Source organism: Jaculus jaculus, chromosome 12 (genome assembly GCF_020740685.1).
Source record: "Jaculus jaculus isolate mJacJac1 chromosome 12, mJacJac1.mat.Y.cur, whole genome shotgun sequence".
Classification (NCBI taxonomy): Eukaryota; Metazoa; Chordata; class Mammalia; order Rodentia; family Dipodidae; genus Jaculus; species Jaculus jaculus.
Window position 1 is genome coordinate 55,525,932 of NC_059113.1, and position 25,107 is coordinate 55,551,038.

The 25,107-nt window shown below is 42.9% G+C and overlaps 1 protein-coding gene and 1 pseudogene across 2 annotated transcripts in view; one reads left to right on the forward strand and one right to left on the reverse strand.

The window, feature by feature from the left end:
• The window catches only part of LOC123453708 (NUT family member 2D-like), a 35,088-nt gene extending 16,869 nt beyond the window's left edge, over window positions 1-18,219 (forward strand). The window contains exons 2-4 of one of the 2 annotated variants that reach the window (XR_006632927.1): window positions 14,369-15,048; window positions 16,080-17,191; window positions 17,818-18,219. Coding sequence is in view for 1 of the 2 variants with exons in the window: in XM_045131359.1 (XP_044987294.1) it covers window positions 16,110-16,201; window positions 17,053-17,191; window positions 17,818-17,892 (306 nt within the window). In the remaining variant the exon portion in view is untranslated. Of the gene's footprint in view, window positions 1-14,368; window positions 15,049-15,264; window positions 17,192-17,817 lie in introns of those variants that run through there. The other variant, XM_045131359.1, reaches the window with a different exon arrangement.
• On the reverse strand, window positions 3,772-4,354 carry LOC101602456 (annotated as a pseudogene).
• Window positions 18,220-25,107: the final 6,888 nt, after the last annotated feature.

Sequence of the window (25,107 nt, forward strand, 5' to 3'; positions counted from 1 at the left end):
CTTCTGGGCACAGCATTCTCCACTTCCACAGGACACTTTTGCCCAAACACTCTTTTTTAAACTCTTTTTATGTTATTATATATATTATATATATTATATTTATTATTATTATGTTATTAACTAGCAAAGAAGTAGTTTTCCATATAGCTTATTTAACCCTCCTCCCACCTCCTCCTGTCTTCAATCCCCTTCCCTAACCCCATTAAAAGCTTTTATTTTAAATGTAGTAATTATATCATTTGAGAAGTTTTAGTGGAATTTTGCTCAATGTAAGTGTCCATATGCCATCTTGTTAGAATTTTTACTGCTGTTTTATGTTGATATCAATTAGTTTTCATAAAATATTTATTCTTTCATTTACTTGACACACAGAGAATGGGAATAAAAATGAGTGTAAGTATGGGGGTGCCAAGGACTCCTACCTTGGCAAATGAACTCCAGATGCATACACCACTTTGTGCATCTAGCTTTATGTGGTATGAGTGCTTTGAACCTAGGCCATCAAGCTTTGCAAGGAGACACTTTTAACATAATGAGCCATCTCTCCAGCCGTTGAAAATAATTTTAAAAATAAGCTGGAGAAAAGGCTTAGTATTTAAGGTGCTTGCCTGAAAAGTCTCAGGACCCAAGTTCCCCAGTATGCACGTAAACTAGATGCACAAGGTAGTGCATGCATCTGGAGTTCATTTGCAGTGGCTAGAGGTCTGGCATGTACACTCTCTCTAAATATGAAAAATATTAAAAAAAATAAGCCAGGCATGGTGGTACTTGCCTTTAGTCCTTGCAGTCAGTAGACTGAGATCAGAATTTCAGGCTCAACAGGGGCTACAGACTAAGTTCAAGGTCTACATGGGCTAGACCCTGTCTGGAAAACAAACAAATAATAATAACAATAACAACAATATAAATAAATAAAAACATATGATGATATATCTTGATCATATTCACCCTACATTGCCTTCTATCCCTCCCATTTTGCTAACTCCTTAAACTTTCCATGTAGTGAACTACTTCTCCTTTTATGTTAATGCATTTAAAATTTTCTTTTTTGGGTTTTTGGTGCTGTTGTATGAAGCCAGAGACATTGCCTAAGTACACATTCTTAGTTTTATTATATACATTTTTGTTTTGGTTTCCATTTGGCTATATGGAATATAATATAATGGATATAATGAATATAATATAATATATGGAAATGTTTTTTTTTATTAGTTTTGTGTTCTGATATCTTTTTTTCTTTTTTGGGGGTGGGTTGAGGTAGGATCTCACTGTAGCTCTGGCTGACTTGGAATCGATTATGTAGTCTCAGGGTGGCCTTGAACTCACAGCAGTCTCTACCTCTGCCTCCCGAGTATTGGGATGATTTGTTTTTGTTTTGTTTTTTGAGATAGGGTTTTACTCTAGTTCAGTCTAACCTGGAATTTACTATGTAGTCTCAGGGTGGCCTTGAGCTCATGGCCATCCTCTTACCTCTGCTTCCCAAATGCTGGGATTAAAGGTGTGTGCCATCATGCCCAGCCGTATTCTGATATTGTTTAAGTATGTGTTATTGTTTACTGGGGGCTTTGTTACATAGATTTACTTAGAATTTCCTACTTGCCTGTAAAAGATGTAAGTTATATTTCTTTCCTAATCTGAATGCCTTCATATTCTTTTTTTCCTATATTGTTGAGAGTAGTTAGCTTACTACTAAATTGCAAGTGAGAAGAGAGGGACTTTACAGCCTTGTTTTCAAACTTAGAGGAAAAACGTTCATTCATTTCACCATGAAGTGTGGTGTTAGCTGTGAGTTTATTATACGTGTTCTTTATTAACCTGTACCTTTCTCTCCTAGTTATTAAGAGTTTTCACAAATAATGTATATTGAATTTCATTGCAACTTTTCTTGGCATTGATGTAATCATGTACCTTTCTTTCAACTAGACAGACTCCTTGGTGCTATGAATAAAGGCATGAGTCACCACACTTACCTGTATTCAAACATTAAAAATAATTATTCTTTTGGGGGAATACAGACAGGGGAGTAGTTAATGGGCATAGAAATGCCTTCTGCCACTGCCACATGACCTCCAAGTGCATGTACCACTCTGATCATCTGGCTTTACATGGGTACTGGGGTATTTAACCTGGGCTAGCATGCACTGCTAACTGGTGACATCAGCCAATGAACCATCTCTCCAGCCTGATGTAAACATTTAAAAATATTTCTTAATTTTATTTTATTTATTTGAGAGAGATAGAGACAGATGAGAGAGAGAGAAAGAATGAAAATGGTCATACCAGGACTTTCAGCCACTGCAATGAATTCCAGATGCATGCGCCATTTTGTGCATTTGGCTTACACAGGTCCTGGGATATTGATCCTGGGTTCTTTGGCTTTGCAGACAAGCACCTTAACTGGTAAGCCTATCTCTAGCCTATATGTTTTAAAATGAAAGAGACAATGCTGGCATGGTCTGAGGGGAGCCATTGAATCAGAGGGGGATGAATGAAATTCCAGGATGTTCCAGTTGGGCTGCTTCTAGGAGCAGTAAATGGATCTGGAGAAGCCTGGACCCTGCACCTGTGTACTTGACAAACTGTCTTGAATTCTTCCCTCCATAGCTTGCACACACTATGGTTTACCACCCATGCCGGGTCAAGGAGTCAGTACTGAGAACTTTTTTTTTTTTTTGGAGTCATAATAGAGGTGGTTTCTATTTAATTAAGAAATTCTTGTAAGACAATGTAATCTTGAATGTGTCCACAGAGAGACCCCAAAAGTAGAATTTCTAGAAATGTCTTTAGATGAATTAAATTAAATACTTATTGAACAAATGCAGAATAGATAAACTAAGAGATGTTTATTGTGTCTTCAGATTAAAACAACTTCAAATATTCAGTGGGCCACCACACAGAATGAAAATCCTTTCCACATTTCTTCAAATGACAGAACTTAAACTGAGGAACAGATATAAGCAGCCCACAGGCAGCAGGAAGTTGTCACAGCCCCTCAAATACTCAACTTTTCCCTTCTTCGGGAAAACTATTAGTTCTTGATACTTCCCTCAAACACCTTAAGTCACATTTCCATGACACACCTGCCGAGGCTTCCAAGAAGGTAGTGTTAACAAACTTGTTTGCTCAGGAGTGGGTCTGTTTGTTCCTCAGCTACCTTTCTGTTTTGTATTAGTGATTCTTTAGAGTAGAAAAGAACATTTTCCACAGCATGCATCACAACCTGTCTTCTTCAAATCCCAAAAATACATCACTACAACTAACAGCCAGTGGTGCGGATGGGAGTGTGGTGTGTGCCATGGCAACCCCTACTCTATATGAAGCAGGAGATTCTGAAATGAGTCACTAGGAAACAGAAACTACCTGCATAATATTGATGAGAGCCAACAAATTCTGTTAAACAGTACAAAATGAGAACTGCTCCAATAACTCTTCAGCATGTTTTAAGGACAAAATATATATTATATATTTATATTATATATGCATTTAATCACATACTCAGTAAAGAATGCTGACATGCTCACTCCATTCAGTAAACCAAAAATAAAAGCTTTAACCAGGCGTGGTGGTGCACACCTTTAATCCCAGCACTCGGGAGGCAGAGGTAGGAGGATTACCGTGAGTTTGAGGCCACCCTGAGACTCCATAGTGAATTCCAGGTCAGCCTGGGCTAGAGTGAGACCCTACCCTGAAAAACCAAAAAATAAAAATTAAAAAATAAATAAATAAAAGCTTTACATTTCTCTGTCAGTATGCAGGATTCTGAGGGTGACATCAGTTTTTAAGAAAAGCCACATAATCTGTCAACCTGGCTAACTGCTGTTCATTGGGGATTGGCAAAACTGGGGTGGGCTCTGATAAGGGAATAAACCTGTTGAAGGAAATGTCCAGGACCCCTGTGACTAGCTTCCTGGGAAACACCATTCTTGTGGAGGAGTTAGTCTGCCATCCTTGCTCTAATATATCTTTCACAGCCTCTTCTACAGGAAGTCCCACAAAGGCTGCAAAATCAAAAGCACATCTCCTTGTCACATCCCTAAGTGCTCCCATGATTGGCTGGATGGTCTTAGACCACTGGTGGGCATTGATGGTCATGCAGATCCCAAGGAAGTCTCTCTGCCAGATTCGTTGTCCTACTGACCACATTCCCCCAGGTTCAGAATTCACAGATTTTATATTTCCTTTTTCAAAGATACCTTGCATTATTCATGTCATTGTGCAACAGATACAAAGTGAGAAGCTGGCTGTACACTGGTGGTGGTGTGATACCTCCAGGAGCTTCTAGCTCCTGGCTTTCACACTGATCCAGAAGCTTCATGAAACTGAAGGTGCTTTCTGCTATCACCACCACTGGCATCTTCCCGGCAAGTCTCGCAGCCACACCTTCCAGACTGTGCAACCCCAAACTTCCCCTCCAGTACTGAGAACTTTTTGTGACAATAGTACCTTTATTGGGCTGGAGAGATGGCTTAACGGTTATGATGCTTGCCTGCGGAGCTGAGGACTCATAGTCTACTCTCCAGAGCTCATGTAAGCCAGATGCACAAGCTGATGCAAGCATGCAAGGTTACACATGCACACAAGATGGTGAACATGTCTGGAGTTTGACTGCTGTGGCTGGAGGCCCTGCCATGTCAATTCTCTCTCATATAAAAAATAGAAAAAAACCTAAAGTCAACACGAATTTGTATCATGGAAACCCTTCTCCTAGATAGCAAACTAAAAGACATAAACCTCAATAGGAGTGGCAGGAGATCATCTGGTCAAAAGAGCCTTAGATATGGTGGGAGAAACCCTAAAACCATGGGCTCTGGCTTGTAATTCTTAGTGCCAGAAGTGGGTTATAACCCACATTTACTTGTTGGTCAAAGAAACCTATCAGGTTCCCAAAACAAGGTAGTCTTCTGCCAAAGCACTCAATTACCTGCCAAAGCTAAAAAGTAAATCACAAGGGGCTGACACAGGACATTGACAGATCATGCTGAAATTTAGAAGAAAGCCATCTCCTGATAGCCAGCCCTCATAGCTCTGGGAAGTTTTACAGGAGCTACAAAATCATTCAGGCAGATATGATTGCAGTGGTGGCACTCAGCCTACGTGGGTAACCAGTGGCTCTCTTACTGCTCAGTGGCAAACAACTCATAGCTGGTACCTGGAACTAAGTCAGAATCCCATGGAAGCAGTGGTCTTAGATTCCAGGAAAAAGCTGCCACTATTCTTTGGTCAAAAAGAGGCTACACTCATCTCCCCAGAACCCACATTAAGCCAGATACACAAAGTGGCACATGCATCTGGGGTTTGTTTGCAGCAGCTAGAGCCCTTCCATGCACATTCTCTCTCTCTCTCTCTCCTCTCTCTACTTGAAAATAAAGAAAAAAATTAAAACAATGCTTGTTTTTTAACTATGCTTATCCCCCTTAATCCATGCTGCTCTCATTCTCAGTTGGAGAATCTGTTTTTATTTTTTTCAGAAGGCAGCAAGATTTGATTATGCAGGCCCCATGTAAGCCAGATGCATAAGGTAGCACACAAAATCAACCAGCCATGAAAGAAGTACACACATGTGGAATTGTGGCACACAGCCTAAGCAGTTAACAAACAGGATTGGATTGGATATGAAACCCACTGAATGGAAGAGAACACATACCTGGTACTGGGAACCAAGTCAGAGTCCTATAATTAGCAAACTCATAGATTGCACTAAAAACCTTCAGTATTCATTGGCTAAGAAGAATAGTACACATATCCAAAATGTCTCTCAAATACTATCCTTATCCCCTTTAATGTAAGCTGGTCACACTTGGTTAGGCCTAAGAATGTGCAGAAAGATTGTGGGAGCCACAAGAATTAGCCTGAGGCACATTTGCCCCCCAATTCTTACATATAAGCTGACTTGAGACCTTCAGCACCTCACACTGAATACCAATTAATCACAGTAAGTGGGGCCCTCAATAGAATGGGGGAGGATATAAACCTTGGGCTGAAGAGATGGCTTAGCAGTTAGGGAGCTTGCCTATGAAGTCTAAGGACCCAGGTTTGAGTCCCCAGTTAGTCAGTTGCACAAGGTGGTGCATGTGTCTGGAGTTCATTTGCAGTGGCTAAAGGTCCTGACACACCCATTCTCTCTCTCGGCTTCTTTCTCTCTCAAATGAAATAAATAAGGTATGTTTTTAAAAAATAGTATAGCCTTAAAAAAATTTACATAGTTCCTTTCCACTAGCCTTCTTTGTCCTCCTTCCATTCCCTCCACTGAACTCCCTCTTCTACTATTAACATTCTATTTTATTGTTTTATTTTTGTACTTCTCCATCATCCACAATTGCTGCTGATGGCCCAATATTATCCAGTACTTTGCAGGTACTGACAGCTGCTGTGAGATCTTCTTCTCAAGAGAGCTATATTTATTATGGTAATTTTGTAACCCATTTTTAAAATTTTTCTTTATTTGAGAAAGAAATAGGTGAGGAGGGAGGGAGGGAGCAGGGAGAGAGAGAGAGAGAGAGGGCACAACAGGGTCTCCAACCGCTGCAAATGAACTCCAGATGTGCACACCCCCTTGTGCATCTGGCTTACATGGGTCTTGGGGAATCGAACCTGGGTCTTTTGGCTTTGTAGGCAAGCACTTTAACCACTAAGCCATTTCTCCAGCCCATAACCCAATTTAAAAAAAATTACATATTTTTCCCTTATTTCATTTAACTTATGTTCAGTGCAAGAGATCAAAGTGAGGGCTATCCCTTTAGTGCCCAGCTAGACCTCCTGCTACACTTCTGTTCTTCACCTACATAAAGGAGAAAAGGAGGTTACTGGTTAATTTCTTCAACATGTCTGTCTCATAAAATGACAGAATAAACTCAAATATATGGTTCAAAAAATACATTATTATTGTATCAACTAGTTGATTCTGCGTGCTTTCAAAAAAAGGCTGGAGATACGGCTTAGCAGTTAAGCGCTTGCCCGTGAAGCCTAAGGATCCCGGTTTGAGGCTCAATTTCCCCAGGCCCCACATAAGCCAGATGCACAAGGTGACACATACATCTGGAGTTTGTTTGCAGTGGCTAGAGGCCCTGGCACGCCCATTCTCTCTATATATATGCCCCTTTCTCTCTCTGCCCTGTCACTCTCAAATAACATTTAAATATTTTTTTTTAAAGTATGGCACAGTTACATGAGGTAGGATGTTATTAGGAAGAGTGTATAGTAAAAGTATACCTCATTGTAGCCTGAAAACAAAGGAAGACAGACAGGGATGCATCCCATTATCCCCATGAAGGGCATGCCTCCAAGGGCCTAATTTTCTTCCACCAGTTCCCAACAGGGACTCGAGTTAGACAACATATTCAAATAACTGTGCCTTTGAGAGATGGGTAAGATACAGACCTCAACTACCAGAGCCTCCAAGGCAAACCGTGCATCCCACGAACAAAATGCATTCAGTCTGTCTCCTAGAGTCCTCATTCTCAACAGTTCCAGCACTGCTCAAAAGGCCAAATCTCAGTCTACATCTACTCCCAGTGAGCTCTTACTGAGGGCACTTGCTGAGTAACTTTGGTTTCTTCTTTTTTCTTTTCAACTTTCTCCTCCAGTTTGCTTTCTCACTGCATTGTGCAGCTTATCCCAATGATTAAATGGAAAACTACTTAAAAGTACTGTCACTTCCCCTGTGTACTCTTGCTTCCCAAGCTGCTGGAACTTTTGCAACTGAGGCAAAGCTGTCACAGAATGTTGGTGGCATTGACTTTGAAACACACACATGCAGACAGTGAAGCAGCAACACACAATGCATTTACTGTGACTGATGGTCCCTAGTCCAGGAGCTTGGTTACCCTAGGGCTTAGGTAAACTCTCAGAACCCGTAGTCCAAGGTAGCCATTTATCAAGACAAATGAACTACTGTGGTATCTGCCAATTTCAGACTGACAGAACATTCCTGCAAAACATGTGTAAATTTTCTTCAGGTGGCACTAGACAATTCTTTAATCTTCTCACATGTGGAAGTATAAAATCATTCATCCTCTCACCATGCCCATGCTGAAGTGATCACGTCTTTCATGGTCACTGTGAATCAAACTTTTCTTAGTTACACTATCTATGCAACTGAGTTCTTGCATCAAGAAAATTACATTCTATGAATGTCCAATGACACGTCATGCATTCACATTTAACAGTGGGGAAAAAAAATAAGAAAAAGGCACACAGCATTGCACCTGAGCAGTACTAAATTCTGTAGGATGAACATTACATTCTGTAGCTTCTTATGAAGCACCTAAGGTACAATATGGGCCCCCAAGGCCTAGAGTAGCCCTAAACTTTGGACATGCCCACTGTAGCCACAGGGCCATGCTTGTTGGCAGGCTATGCACACTGCCTGCAGCTTTCTTTAGCAGGCATTCTGCATTCCTGCATCTCTGTCTTCTTGGAGCTCCACTGTAGCAGTCACAGCTCCTCACGAGGTCTGCGCATAGGGCCTTTAACAGGGCCACTTCCTGAAAGGACTTAGAGTTTTTCCTCTAAATTTTCTTTTTAAATTTTTCTTTCTTTTTTTATGTTTTTGGATTTTTGAGGTAGGGTTTCACTCTAGCCTAGGCTGACCTAGTATTCACTATGTAGTTTCAGGTTGGTCTTAAACTCACGATGATCCTCCTACTTTGCCTTTCGAGTGTTGAGATTAAAGGTGTGTGCCACCATGCTTCGCTTTCCTCTAAATTTTCAATAGAAGCCTCATTGAAGACATTTCCATTACTGTCTGAAAGACTGAAAAATCAGTAGTACATGGATGACAGCAGGTTGTGACAGCAACATGAGCAGTAGCCTAGCAAACTTAGACCATGATGGTAGAGCTGCTGAGCACCTACGTGACTGAACAAGATGCACATAACCTCTCCATTTATACAACGAACTGTGGAAGTTTCCCTGTAGGGTCTGTGACTGTCTAAGCCATGGGCTTCTGCCTTGGTGCTCAGTGCCAGGTATGAATTGCCTCCCACTGAGCAGGCCTCATGTCAATAAGGATCAGTTGATTACCCCAATAACATGCATTTCACTATTGTACTAGTGGCTAGATCTTGCCTTGATTTTTGATTTTGTAGCTGTGGGGCCCACCATTTGCTCACTGTGTTGATGACTTATCCACCAGCAGCTCACATAACATTTTCCAGAACTATAACTACTAGCCAACAGGGAGAGGCTTCAGTCTGAGTTCTAGCCTGATTTTTAAAAAATTTTTATTTTTATTTATTTATTTGACAGAGAAAGAGGGAGGGAGGGAGAGAGAAAAAGAAAGAAAGAATGGGTGCACCAGGGCTTCCAGCCACTGCAAACAAACTCCAGATGTGTGTGCACCCTTGTGCATCTGGCTAACGTAGGTCCTGGAGAATTGAACCAGGGTCCTTCGGCTTTTCAGGCAAACACCTTAACTATTAAGCCATCCTTTCAGTCCCCAGCTTGATTTTTATATGTCCTGTGACTGCATTCTGTGGTGTCTTCAGCAACAAGTTCTTAACTTCCATTTTTTATTGGTACCCAAATGCTTTGGCTATTGCCTGCATTATGTTGGAGACCTCCCTGATCAACAGTTCACTGTGAGGAACAATTCTGGCATTGAGTGTTTGAAGAATGTTTAAGTAAGAGTGAATATGATTATTCAAGGCACATAGAAATATGGATGAATATTTTCTTGGCTTTGTATGTTTAAGCAGGGAGTTATTTGCATATTGGTAGGAAGTAATGATATTCACATGGGATGAATAGGTGAAGTTGTACATTTGTTCTGAAAAATATAGAGATTGTGTTTATATGTGTAAGATGTATATGGTACTGTTAGCTGTTAGTATTTGAGGCTATAGGAGCTGGTTTCCATAAGCTAGGTGTAGGTTAAGGATTTGTAAGTGGTTTTCTGTCTGTAATATGTGTGTGTGTGTGTGTATAATTTATTTGAGAGTTAAAAGACCAACACACGGAGAGACTGGCATGTCAGGGCCACTGCAAGCAAATTAACTCTAAATGCATGCATAACCTTGTTGCATCTGGCTTTACGTGGGTACTAGGCATCAAACCTGAGTTCTTTGACTATGCAAGCAAGTGCCTGTACCGCTGAGCCATCTCTCCAGCCCTGGTTTTCTGTGTATTGTAACTGTTGTGGAAGACATTTCTAGGTGTCATGGGCCTTTTAAATGTAAATGTTTATATCCTTTGATTAAAACTGCCTTTACTTTTGGTTAGAGAATCTGCTTTTTGTTTTTTGGGTTTTCCAGGTAGGGTCTAGCTCTGGCCCAGGCTGACCTGGAATTTACTATTTTGTCTCAGGGTGGCCTTGAATTCATGGTGTATCCTTCTACCTCTGCCTTCCACGTGCTGGGATTAAATGCATGTGCCACCAGGCCTGGCTGAGAATCTGCTTTTTATATAAATGGTTACAAATACCAGGGTGACCCAAGCCCATCAAAATGACAAGAAGAGAAATAAGTGTCTGGCACTGTACACATGATAACTGATCTCAGTCACATTTTCCAGTGTCAGGAAGCATCATGGAGAATGGCTTATTAAATATGAATTCTGCTGTCACTGTCAGGTAGAAAACTTTCTCCATGGAGATGGCAGTAACACTGAGGAGACTCAAAACCCATTGAAACAGAAAACAAGAGGCTACTGAGAATGTAACCCTAAAGGAGATTTGTAACAGTGTAACATGCTTTCCAAGCCAGGGCAGTATTGCAGAAGAGGAGGTAGAAAGAATATAAGAGGCACAGGGGGAAGGCATACTTTGAGGTATTGTCTAACCCATAGAAATCAATTGGAATATTATGACCCCATAATGATAACCAATATTCACACCAAAAAGTGCCCTTAAAGGAATGTGGAAGGAGGAGAGGGCACAGAAGAGGATAGCCTGATAGGAATGTAACAATTTGTAGTATGTTGGTATGTTAAAGTTCCCAATAAAAATTATTTGTAAAAAATGTTCTTCAAGCTGGAAATGGTGGCGCATGCCTTTGATCCCAGCACCTGGGAGATAGAGGTAGAAGGATTGTTTTGTATATAAGGCTAGCATTGAACTACAGTGTTAGTTCCACGTCAGCCTGGGCTAAAGTGAGACTACCTCAGAAACAAAAACAACTAAAAATTTCTTTAAAACAACATCTGGTGAAATACAAACCATACAATCACAAGCCATAAAACTAAATGTAAACTCCAGGGCTGTTTTGATGGCTCAATGGTTAAAAGTGCTTCCTTGCAAAAGCCTGCCAGCCCACGCTCAAGTCAGATTCAAATCCCTAGTACCTGCATAAGCCAGATACACAAGTGATGTTTGCATGTGGAGTACATTTGTAGTATCAAGAGGCCCTAGGACACCCACTCTCTCTGTCTCTGACTTTCTCTTTCTTCCCAAGTAAATAATACTTTAAAAATCTCTGTACCCGTACAACTCTCCATAACCAACAAACATCTACATAAATAAGCAGAACATATGCATATGTAAATATCTCCTGAATCCACACACTCTCACACCACTTGCATAAACCAGATCACTTGCTACAAACATGCTGTGGTGGTTTGATTCAGGTGTCCCCCATAAAATTAGGTGTTCTGAATGCTAGGTTTCCAGCTGATGGATATTTGGAAATTAATGCCTCCTGGAGGGAGTGTATTGTTGGGGGCGGGCATAAGGGCTTTATAGCCTGTGTCCAAATGCCAGTGTTTGGCACACTCTCCTGTTGCTGTGTTCCATCTTATGTTGGCCAGGGGGTGATGTCCACCCTCTGCTCATGCCATCGTTTCCCCCTGCCATCGTGGAGCTTCCCCTCAAGCCTGTAAGCCAAAATAAACCTCTTTTTCCCAGAAGCTACTCTTGGTTGGGTGATTTCTACCAGCAATGCAAAACGGACTGCAACACATGCCAAAGAAACATGTCCTCCGTCTTCTAAATACAAAACCATAGAAACTGCACACCATGGTTACACATTTGCTCTACAAGTTCTCCATGACACACATGCTTTCTCTTATGTGTTATAACAAAGAGACCCATATCCTGGAAAACACAGAACACATCATCCTCTACCACATCCTGATACTGAAACACGTCTTCTATATTTCCGAACCATATCCACCCACTTGCACAATCACAGAAATTTACACTGTTTCATCAGCATTCCAACATGCATATATTCCATGCCAAACCTACAAATTCAACTTTTTGTTTTTGTTTTTGTGTCTCAAGGTAGGGTTTCACTGTAGCTCAGGCTGACCTGGAATTTACTATGTAGTTTCAGGGTGGCCTCGAACTCTTGGTGATCCTCCTACCTCTGCCTCCTAAGTACTGGGATTAAAGGAGTGTGCCACCACACCTGGAACAAATCCAAGTTTTCACAGGAAGGACAAAGGTAATACATTCAAAAACCAAAATTACAACAAGCCTATTCTCAGATTGTAAGCATGACCTTTCAGATTCACCAAATTCACTCACCTCTCTTCACTACCACAAACACAACTATTAACTCCTTTAATCCCAAATATTTAAAAAGACACCATCACCCACTGAAGCGAATACAGACCTTAACACTGTATTCTCTCCACTCAATTCAAAATAGAACCCCAATGTACATCATAAAACACGTTTAACACACCACACATACATACTGTCTGGATTCCCAGAGTCCTCAAGAGGCTCAAAGTACACTCCATTTGCATATAAAATAATCACCACAGATCTGGGAGATGGTTCAGTTAATAAAGCACTTGCCACATAAGCATGAAGACCTGGGTTCAAATCCCAGCACACATGTAAAAACTGGGCATGCCTGTTTACTCCTATAATCCCAGCATAGGGGAGGTGAAGACAGGAGGATCCACAGAGCTTGCTGGCTGAACTAACGACTTCCAGGTTCAGAGAGAGAACCCTCAAATAACAAAGAAAATAGGCTGAGGAGTTGTTTCAGTAGTTAAGATGTTTCCAGGCAAAGCCTAATGAGCTGGGTTTGATTCTCCAGTACCTGCCTGAAGCCAGAAGCACAAAGTGGTATGTGCAACTCTTGTTCCTTTGCAGAGGCTGGAACTCCTGACACACCAATTCTCTCTCTCTCTCTCTCCCTCTCTTTTCTCTGTCTCTGTCTCTCTCTTTCTCTCTCTCTCTCTCTCTCTCTCTCTCCTCTCTCTCCCTCCCTCTCTCATCTCTGTTTAGCTCTCTCTTTCCTTTCAAATAGTAAATTTAAAAAAATTTCAAAAACAGTTCTGGGCTCAAGAGATGTCTTAGTGGTTAAGGTGCTTTCCTCTGAAGCCAAAGGACCTAGGGTCAGTCCCCCAGTACCTATGTAAGCCAGAAGCAAAAGGGAGCAACATGCTTCTGGAGTTCATTTGTAGTGGTTAGATGCCCTGGTGCACCCAGTCTCTTTCTCTCTCAAAATGGATAAAGAAATTTTTTTAAAAAAGGCAGGCATGATGGAGTATGCCTTTAATCCCAGCATTTGGGAGGCACAGGTAGGAGGATTGCCATAAATTTGAGGCCACCCTGAGACTACAGAGTGAATTCCAGGTCAGCCTGGGCTGGAGTGAAACAATATCTTGAAAAACCAAAAAAAAAAGTTTTAAATAAAAATAAAAAACAAATTTAAAAAGCAGGAGTGGACAGATGGCTCAATAGTTAAGGTGCTTGCCTGTAAAGTCTAAAATCCCAAGTTCAATTCCACAGTTCCCACATAAGCCCATATGTACAAAGTTCCTTACAGCAGCTGCAGACGCCTGTGTGCTTTCTCTCTGTTTCTCTCTTTCCCGCTCTCTCTGTCTTTTATGTTGGATGTGGTGATGCACACTTTTAATCTCAGGACTCAGAAGGCTGAAGTAGGATGACGAATATGAGTTTATGGCCATTCTGAGACTAGTGAAATCAAGGTCTCCCTATGCTAGAGTGAGACCATACCTTGAAAAACAAACAAAAATGTACAAAGACAGATTGAGGAAGACACCAGAAACAGACCTCCAGCCTCAACATGCATACAAAGTTTTCTCCACAGAGTAATACAAATATACAGACAGTTTGTGTTTTACCATTCATCTTGACTTGATAATCTAGGATAACTTCAGCTGAATCCACAAGGAGTATGGGGACAATTTTACCCCATCTCGGTATGGAATGCCTTAGCCCAGTCAACAAACAAGTACCTGCAGTCATCTGTTTCACTGCATTTTCAGTGTAGAATTGTCCTAAACTTCACATCCTTTCGCATATGACATCCCATCCATGTGAACAATACTTCTGGATCCAAACTGTATGTACATACCACAGATCCACCCCCTCCCATTGACAGTCCTGGGATTAGAACGCCTCCCTTTGTGCCCTTTCCCCTCCTCCACTAACCTCTCCCCTTTGTCTCCACAGCATTCTCAGCAATAGGACCAGACGTGAAGATGAGTCCTGGAACCTCCATGTCTCAATTCACAGCCCTTGTCTTTGCTCCCAACCAACATTGCAGCTATTCTGGGAGCAGCCTGAGTACCCCTAATGACTGAAGGTTTATCTTCAGGGAACCCTGTCATGTTGTCACCTTTACTAGGGATATCAATGTTACCAGGAGGTGTCTTCTTTGGTGTGGGTGCAGCTGGGCCTCTGAACAACAAACATGTCAAATAATAGGAGGTCCTGTACAGCCTCTGCCAAATGTGAACATCCTCACTCATGGGCACTCTGGCACCTGACAATTGACAACACATGCTATGAGCACAATCACAACTCTTTCTGTTCCTGTGGCTACACAGAGCAACTAGAGGACCTGGGTGCAGAGACTTCCCCTCCAAACTCACCTTTATTTATGGAAAAGATGGCCTGACCAACTTTGAAGCCAACATACCTGAAAACAATTCATACAACCTGGAAGCGTCTATGAGAATTTCTGAAACTGGCAGAGGAACAAGGTCTTGGTCCTCCTGCAGACTTCTGATATGGAAACAATCTCCTGCTTCCTCATTTGATTGGATCCCATGGCTGGAAGCTCCTTCTAGGTCTTGAAACAATGACCAAGTGATATGGACAAGGAAGGTCCTGAGATTGATGGGATCTCTGTAAGAGTCACATTCTCAGAAACTGGAATGCCACATCAGGCTATGAAAGTGTGTTTCTTTACACACACACACACACACACACACATTATTTGAGAGAGAGAGAATGGATGGATATCACAGGGCCTCACTGTAAATTAACTCCAGATGCATGTGCCACCTTATGCATCTGGCTTACGTGGGTCTGGGGAATCGAACCTGGGCTCTTTGGCTTCACAGGCAAATGCCTTAACTGCTAATCCCATCTCTCCAGCCCAAAAGTACTGTACTTACCTTGCCTTTTATCACATATATTTGATAGCAGTCAATCCTTATTTTTCTACAGTGTTCACATACTGTCCTATTCACATACAGGACAGAATTCAGAAAGGGATGCAGTTGTCATGTGAGCTATTATATGTATATAGGGAAGACATGTAGGACCCTATACAACTGCATATACATTCTATGGAATTCCACTATGGAAAACAGGGTGGTATATCCACAGGAGCAAAATCTTCAAGTCTTAGATCCATTCTGATGTTCAGCAGGCATTTCTACCTTTGACCCAGGCTGTAATCCTGGGTTTTTGCTTATTCTGAGCACTTTGTCATTCTTCTCAGGCAGGTCTAGCTGACAAAACAGAGTCAGCAGTTGAAACCACATATTCACCTTTCTCACATTTCTAAAGGTTGGCAACCACAAATCCACATTCTAGCTGCCCCATGGAACTCTGAGCTGTGTTATTACATGACAAGGAAAAAACTTGGATGATCTTCCCACATTCTAAAAGGAGATATCATCACAAGGGACCCCACATCATGACCTAAACCTGACTAACATCCATCATCCCATTTCTAGTCACACTCATTTTAGGATATAGGTTCTGCTTCACAACATCAAGACACTGACACATCCCTTGGTGCTGATGTTTGGTGGAAAGTAAGGGTGCTAGAGAACTAAGAGAACAAGTTGGCAAGAGGGTGTGAGCTTTGTAGGGTCAGCTTGGAGGGAAAGAAAATGTGTGGATTGTAAGTGTTGCTTTTGAATTTCAGCTTTGTACCCTTGCTTAGTGGAAGCTGAATATGAAGGAGGAGGAAAGCTTGCAGAGGGATTTGTGGGAATGGAAGCTCGCAAACACCTCTGAGCAGAAGAAGTACCATGAGATGGCCAACAAGTGAGTCTGGGAAATGGACAGGAGTTGGGTGTGGATGGCTCAGCTGGACTAGATCTGGTGGTGATCTGCACCCATGCAGTAGCTACAGGGGTTTCACGAGCTCACCTCTTGACACGAATAATTTTAAGACCAGGCAGTAGCTCCTGCACCCTAAAATGCTAGGGGGGTCTATGCGCCATGTCTCCAGAGCTCTCTCCTCACTGGTTATGCATCAAGCCCTGACTGTTTCCAGACATCCGAATGATCTATGGTGACTCTTGACAACCAGGACCACTGCGGATTGAAGGAAGTAGGCACAGAAGTGTGTGAGAATGGTGGAGGCATGCACGAAGGAAGCATCCTCTCAGACATTCTGAGAATAGTGTCTTGCTTTTGCTCCATGCAGTCCCCCTATTTCAAATAAGCTCAAGGATGAGTGAGAAAAACCAGCTTTTAGAGAGAAGCAGCCATACCAGTGAGCTTGGCTTCTGCCTTCTCCTGGGCCCTGGTCTCCTTGGTCATTGCTGTGCTGTCAGTGTCAGCTTTGTCGTCCTTGGATCTGTCCATGACCCCTGGGATACGCTGCCATCAATCCTATGCCTGACCAGCTTGGCAGTCAGTTCTACTGTTCAGGGCAGGGTCTAGAGAGGTCTAGACAAGATGTGTTCTGATTATTTTTCCTGGGCCACCTGGGCCTAACTTGACTCCCAGAGAGGGAGTGTAGGGTGTCCTCAGAACTGTGATTCTGTGCCAGGATCACCAACCAGTCCAACTCAGGGTCTGACCTCATTCCTTACTTGAGTACAGCACTGGTTTTGGGACTTGAGTCTGGCATCCATGTCACCTTGCGATTGTGCCTTTCACTCTCTTAGGATCATGGAATTTGAACATGAGGAAAAGATAGACATGGAAAAGTTAGAAAACATAAGTGGCTCCCAGTGCCAGCCTTCTGCAGTACCACTGAGGCAGGATTTTCCAGACCTCCAGCCCCTGAGGTCATCCAGAAACCAGGTAGGTCTCATGACATATTTGTAGTTGCTCATGTAGATGCCAAAGCACTCATGAGGGGCTGTAGTACCACCAGCAGTCTAGTGCCCTCAGAATGGGCCATTGGCTCTGCCAGCTCAACAGCCCCCACACAGTGTGGTCCCACCTTGTTCCCAAGATCAGTATGGACCTGTGCAAGTTCACTGCCGCTCCCTATGCTCACCTGTCCATACACTCAACAAACTATATGATGATATCCTGGAAACTGGGTGGACAAATTACCAGGAGCCTATAAGGACTCAAAAATCCACTCACATTGCCATTGTAGATGTTCCACATCTTCCTCTGTCCCATCTCGTGGGTGCAGAGGCCAACATGTCCTCACTCATTCTGGGCTGGTGCTGGTCATCTGAACACTGACCAGCCCAGCTGGCTGCGTAGATGTGGAAACAACATGTACCATGATCCTCCCCATTTTCCTAGTGTGCACCTCTGTGAAGAGTGGCCCTGACAACCATCCTGCCTATCCCCAGCACCCAAATGTAAGAGACCCCCAGACTCCAAGACACCAATGAAGGTCCTGCCTGAAGCCAACCATGAGGACTTGAATGTCACTCACTGGCTTCAGGAATGTTTGATTTCTACAACAGGAGAGAACAATGGACAGATGGAAAGGGACAAATCTGAGGAACAGCAGGAAGAGGAAGTGTTGTACCCAGACCTAGGACTCCTCAGCTACCTGTATGAGCTGTGATCCCAGCAGGACTTCCTCCACAAAGTGAGCTGTGTCTACAGTCCCAGTGTTGTCCACAGGCTTAGAATGCCTTCTCAGCCACTTTGAATTCAGCTTCTTGCTTCAATGCTGAGCTGTGTGGCTGTCTGTATGATAACCTTGCAGCTCTAAGGGCTGAGCTCTGTCCCTATCTTGGTATTGCTCTATCTCTCTGTCAGTATCTCCCTCCTTCTTTTCTTTCTTTCTTGCTTGTTCGCTTGCTCATTCTTGCTTTTTCTTTCTCCCTCCCTCGCTTCCTTCCTTCCTTCTCTCTCCTTACTCCGTCCCTCCTTGCTTCCTTCCTTCCTTCTTTCTCTCCTCCCTCCCTGCTATGTGTATGTTTAACTGGTTATCATAATTTCACATGTGGTATAGACTGGGTTGGGTTGGCCTTTTTTTTTTTTTTTTTTTAAATTTTCCCGGAGGTCTTAGTGGATTTTGCCTCTACTTGCCAAGGATTCTCATGCATTCTTCCTTGTGTTTGTAGCCAGTGGCCATTATGAGCCTGGAATTTATGGGCAAAACTTTGTCCCCAGACCGACGTAGATATTTGGTGCTAAACAAAGAGCTCGAAGAGGAGGAACTTTTTCTTGACCTGGTATGGTAGGCCAGTGAAGTAGCAAAACAGATAGAACATGGCAGGGAAACAAGTAGATAAGCAGACAAAAACATCAAGTAGGGGCTAGGGAGATATCTTAGCAGTTAAGGCACTTGCCTACAAAGGACCCTGGTTCAATTCCCCAGTACCCATATAAGCCAGACATTCAGGGTGGCACACGCATCTATAGGTCATTGCAGCTAGAGGCCCTGGCACGACTGTTCTCTCTCTTATCTGCCTTTCTCTTTCTCTGTTTTTCTATGTCTGCCTCTTTCTCTCACACTCTCTCAAATAAATAAGTAACTAAAAAATGTTTTAAGCCAGGCGATGTGGCACACACTTTTAACCCCAGCACTCGGAAGGTAGAGGTAGGAGGATTGCTGTGAGTTCGAGGTCACCCTCAGATAACATAGTGAATTCCAGGTCAGCTTGAACTAGAGTGAGACTCTTCCTCAAAAAAAATAAAAAACAACCCCCCCCCAAAAAGAACCCAGTAGAGAGTATATATACTACGTATAAGTAGAGGGGAAGAAATGTCCCAAGTAAAATATAACACACAGGTTGCAGAGATAGCAAGAAGACCAGGACAAGGCAGAGACCCTCACTCATGAGAACCATGTACCTTTCTTTGATTCAGCCTGCCCATGGGTTGTTAACAGGGCTGCTCCCAAATCGGGGATGTCGAGTATGGACAAGAAGAAGGGGAATGGAATCCTGGTCAGGAGCAGAGATGAGGAGCTGGAAGGAGATCTGCATGGTGGCTCCCAGAACCTCATTCTCTATCTCTGGTGACCTCCATGCCAGTGTCCTGCTACCTCATGTCCCTCCCAGTTTAGGAGCCACAAGTACCCATTTTTGCCCTGCAGCTCATGGAGAAGCGCCTCCAGGCTGCAAACAAGAAAAGAAGAGTACATGAACCCAAGAATTTAGGAGAACCCCAAGTGGAGGCAACAACTTCTGAATTGAGTGCAGAGTGAGATGCTGAGAGAGATAGGAGGCGCCCACACCAAGGGGTCAGTGTACACATCTGTTTCACACTCACCAAGCTATAGAAGCACAGGTACTGGGGCCTAAGCTCTCTGCTGCCCTACCAGGCTGTCAAAGGTCACCTCCCTAGGAGTTAGCGAGGATACTGCTGCTCCCTGTGACCATGGAAACCACTCTCATAGCCTGGGGCCCCCACATGCTTCAGATTTAAGAGGAGTTTTTCCTACAGAGGTCTGTAAATATTCAGTAGACAAGAGCAAAGAAGACAACGAGACTTCCCCAGCCTGGCGTCCCCCTAGCCCGGGCTGCTTCTCGAGGGACTCTTCCTGAGATGGAACACCCCCATATGTCTCTGTCCTTTGGGAGACACCTCCATGCCCTCATGTGTCCAGAGAAGGAACCTGACTTTCAAACCCCTCGAAGAAAAGGCAGGGGCTCTCCCTGGAGGCTCATGCCCTGACACAAAGATATTCAGCCAGGGCCTGTTTGAAAAGGTAAGGCTTGGAACTGAATATGACTTTCCTCTCACAGCATGAAAAGAGAAGATATGAGTTGCTCAGCCCACAGAGGAGGAAGAGGAAGAAGAGGAGGAGGAGGAATTGAAACCAGTGGAGTAGTTGAGTGATCTCTGGAGTGCCATCCCTCTCTCTAGGTGAGGACTGTCTAAGATTCAACCTGACTGCCTCCTGCACTCCAGGATCCAAAGGCTTCTCCTCACTCAGGACTGATCCCCCTTGTTCTAGAGTGGGCTGAATGAAGGAGAGGTGTGGTGGGGGAACAGGAGGAAGGACAGAAGGAACGGGAGGATGTATAACATTCATGCCTGTGTATGACATTTAATAAAAGAACTTTTATGTCACAGAGAGTGTGAGTGTGACAAAGACAGACAGACAGAGACAGAGGAAGAGAGCGAGAGAATTGTCAGGCCAGAGTCTCAGCCACTAAAATCAAATTCCAGACACTTCTGCCACCCAGTGGACATGGAGGACCTTGCACTTACCTCACCTTGGTGCCTTTGGCTTATGTGGGATCTAGAGAGTCAAACATAGGTCCTTAGGCTTCAAAGGCAAGTGCTGTACCTGATAAACCATCTCTCCAGCCCAATAAAAGTACTTTTGTCACAGAAAGTTCCCAGTACTGACTCCTTGACCTGGCATGGGTGGTAAACCATAGTGTGTGCAAGCTATGACAGTTTGGCAAGTGCACAGGTACAGGGTCCCGGCTTTTCCTCCACATCCACATCCACCTACGGCTCCTGGGGGTAGCCCGACTGGAACATCCTGGAATTCCACTCATCTTCCTTTGGTTCAATGGCTATTCTCAGACCATGTCATCGTTATCTCTTTCATTTTAAAATGTTTGCATCAGGCTGGAGAGATGGTTCATTGGCTAATATCACCAGTTAGAAATGTGTGACAGCACAGGTTCGATACCCCAGTACCTTTGTAATGCAGGCTGCACAAAGTAGCTCATGTACCTGGAAGCTTTGTATGCAGTGGCAGAAGGCCTTGCCTTGCCCATGAACCACTCCCCTCTCTCTCTCTCCCCCAAAGAGGAAATATTTGCAATGTTTGAATGCAGTTGGGTGTGCTGGCTCATGCCTTTAGTCACAGCACCAGGGAGGCTGTTTAGTCTAAAGAAGAAATGTACGTGGTCACATCAATTAATGCAGAGAAGTTGTGTGATCAAATTCAACAGGCATTACTTTTGAAGCTAACAAAGAACACATGTAAGAAACTCGCTCTAAAGCCATGTTTCATGGTGAAATGAATGGATGCTTCTGCCCTAACTTTGAAAAGAAGGCTAGCATGTCCCTCTCTCCTCACTTTCAGCTCAGTAGTAACTACTCTCAACAATACAGGAAGAAAAGACATGAAATATATCTGACATCTTTTACAGACAAGCACAAAATTCTAAGTAAATCCAGGTAAGAAAGCTCCCAGTAAACAATAACATACCAGAACACAAAACCAATAAAGAAAAGTCCCATTTTCATATGCTTACAATAACCAAATGGAAGCAAAAACATGTATAATAAAGTTAGGAATATACCTTAGAGTGTATACTTACTAAGCTTGCTCCCCTGGCTTCATTCACCACCACCAAAGTCCCAAAAGAAAAAAAAATACAGAAAAGTTTCCAGAAAATAAAACAAGTTACATCTAATATTCTAGGAAAAAAGCCTAAACAAGTGGAAAAGGTCTCTAAACTATGACAATGGGAATAAAGATAGCACAGACATTCTTTTCACACTCTTACTCAAAAACACTTGAACAATGCTACTAGCAGCCAAACACCTCATTTGTCAAGACAACCCAGTCCACCTTTGAGTTCCTCTTTGGAAAAGACCAAGGCTGTCCAAGGAATCTGTTTATTCCAGCCAGTACCTAACATGAACCCCTGACATCCTTTGTTAGGTCATTTACAATGAGCCTCTGTCTTTTGATAGGCCTGAATATCTCCATCTCAGGGGTTACTTTCTTTAAATCCTGACATCAGGAGGTCAGGACCTCCTTCTTCCAGCTAAGAGGGAGGCTAGATTCCTGACTGCTTACTGCCAGCCCACAGACACTGCTGGCCCAAGAACAGTAAGTACACTGATGAAAACTTTATAAATTTGTACTTGAACTTGGCCTCACTCTTCCTCCTCTTTCTGCTCCTCCTCCTCCTCCAGTCTCAATTTTTGAAGTACTAGAGATCTTGGCACAAATCAGAATAGAGCCCAGCTGTTTCCCCTATCTTAACCACTAGTAATTGAATAGAATCATCGTACATTCAAACTTCATAGTTCCTGAGTGGATACGAGTGCTGTCTGCTGAATGTGTACAGACATCCCACCTGTTAGTTAATATTCACATAAACATACTCTCTTCATGCTGAGTGTATGCATACCAGTAGTGCACTCATGCACACACAATCAACATGTGTCTCAGACAAACATATACAACAAATGCAGTACCCATTGAAATTCAGACAGGCACAGAACCTAGAAAATTCTCCCAAGAATGTGATAATGCTTCTTTTAGCACAAAAAAAACCCCACAGAGAGCCAATGCCTAATGATGTATGCCTTTGTCAGAACATGTTTACTCACTGATAGATGTGTGTGTGTGTGTGTGTGCATGCAAGTGCATTGCATGTTTTCTGTCCTCAATAGCTTGCTTTCCCTAAGTCTGGATATTCAGCTATGCAGAAGACCTCAGGAGCTTCAGGGAACTGTTTGCTTTATATGAAGATACGGAAACATTCAATGCATACTTCATTCTCTTGAGTTTTTTTTTTTCGAGGTAGGGTCTCACGCTAGCCCAGGCCGACCTGGAATTCACTCTGTAATCTCAGGGTGGCCTCGAACTCATGGCAATCCTTCTATCTCTGCCTTCCAAGTGCTGGGATTAAAGTCGTGCACCACCATGCCCGGCACATACTTCATTCTTAGTATACTCTTACTTGCAAGTTGGGGGGCAGGAAGGGAATGCACACATTTTTCCACTGCAAACAAACTCCAGATGCATGACCCACTTTGTGCATCTGGCTTTAGTACTGGGAAATCAAAACTAAGCCATCAGGTTTTGCCAGCAAGCACCTTATTTTAATCAGTCAGCTCTCAGGACCCCATCCTTATAGGGAGAATACTGAGTGCCCTGACACAGTCTTTTAGATCTTATGCAGGTTGACATAAGCAAACGGGCTAGTCTGAGCTTGAATCCTGATGCTGCCCAGTACTTACTTGGCTGTGTGACTTTCAGAAAGGTACTTCACCTCTGTGTGTCTTCTTCAAGTAAAACTGGGTAAGATGTTTTAGCCTAAGTCAGAGAACTTGCCAGGACAACCTAAAAAAAATAGTAAAAAATAGTATTCACAAATTTTTAGAATAGTTATCAAGAAAAAAAAAATCCTACCTTGGGATATGTCCCCATTTGTCTTTCTCTTTTTCAGTTAAATAAGGAATTTTATTTTTAATTATTATTAACACCATGTTTCATATGAATATATCATGTGTTAGTACCCTTTTTCCCTTGTCCCTGCACCCATTCCATTGGACACCCTCATCAGTGCGGTTGCAGTTATTCCCTATGGGGTTGTGGTTTACACGTGGTGGGAGCATCAGTCAGTTATTTTTGGGGGAAGGGAATACCTCTGGGCATAATGTCTCAACCTGTGGCTCTTAGAATCTTTCTGCCCCCTCTTCCTTAAAATTCCCTGAACTGTGGTGGGTGTTTTAAGTCTACTTCAGTGATGAGCTCTTAGGAACCTCTGGGTCTCTGCTCTGGTAGGTGTTGAGTATCCTCAGAGTCTTTCTGTTATACCCTGATTATCAAGTTCAGCATGGGAGCAGCACTCATGTTTGTCTCCCCAATTCTGTGGTTTCAGCTGTGGCTTGGCTGAAGTGCAAGGTGTAGTTGACCTCCTTGGGTCTGGCTGCCTTCTGAAAAAGAAAAGCAGATTCTCCAACAGAGCGTGAAGTTAGCATAGTTTAAATGGGATAAGCATTATTAATATAGGGAGAATTTGACATATGTAACCCCTCTTTTAGCCAAAAACTGGTGAGAGCTTGACACTGGCGCACATAAGCTTTGTCTCCATAGGATTCTGATCTGGTTCCCAATTCCAGATATGGGTTCCTTTACACTGAGCAGATCCCTTAGCCAATCAGAAAGCTATTGGTTGCCCACCAAGGCTGTGTACCACTATTGCACTGGCATGTACATCCTGTCAGGGTGTTTGTTTCTGAGTAGCTTAGACCTCTGGTTGCTCAGAACATTGTTGACCACTTTTCCCCAGTAGCTCATGTAGCGCTTTCCAGCACTAGACAGGCTAACTGGGGACTGGCTTTTTTTTTTTTTTCCCCAAATTCCAGCCAGGTCTCTCCATGCTTTGTGTCAGCAGCATATGGTGTCTTCAGCAATAGGGTCTCACCTTTTGTCTCAGACAGGTGACCAAGTGCTTTGACAGAAAGCTGTCTTGACAACAGCTCATTGTGGGTAGCAGCCAATTTCTGGTATTGGAAGTTACAGGCCAAAGACAAAAAACAATTTTCTTTTAAGCTTAGGCTTTATCCCACCTTCTCCAGGGCACTTCTTTTCAGGTGCTCCCCACTTACTCCTTTTGAGGATTATATATTTTAGTCTATTTCCAAGGATAAAGGTTTCTATGGTACCAGTTCATTTTGGATTTAGTTTTGTGTTTGTTTCTCCCTTCCTTTTCCTTCCCCCAAACCATTCTATCCTTATGGTATTGTATGGAGTTGCCTATCAGGTATGTCAGTTACTCAAGCAGATCCAGGTTAGGCACCACAGATAAGTGAAGACCATAAGGCATTTGTCTTTCTGTGGTTATATGAGTACATTTAGTATGAACTGCTCCAAGTCTTTTGTACATATTTCATTATATTGCTTTTCCATACTTCTGAGTAGAATTCCGTTGTGTAACTGTACCACAACTTCATTATCCATTCATCCAATGATGGGCACCTGGCTTGATTCCAGTTCTTAGCTGTAATGAATTGAGCAGCTATAAACATGGTTGAGTAAATATCTCTGTAGTGATACATGGGCATTTAGGATAAATGCCCAGTAAGGGCAT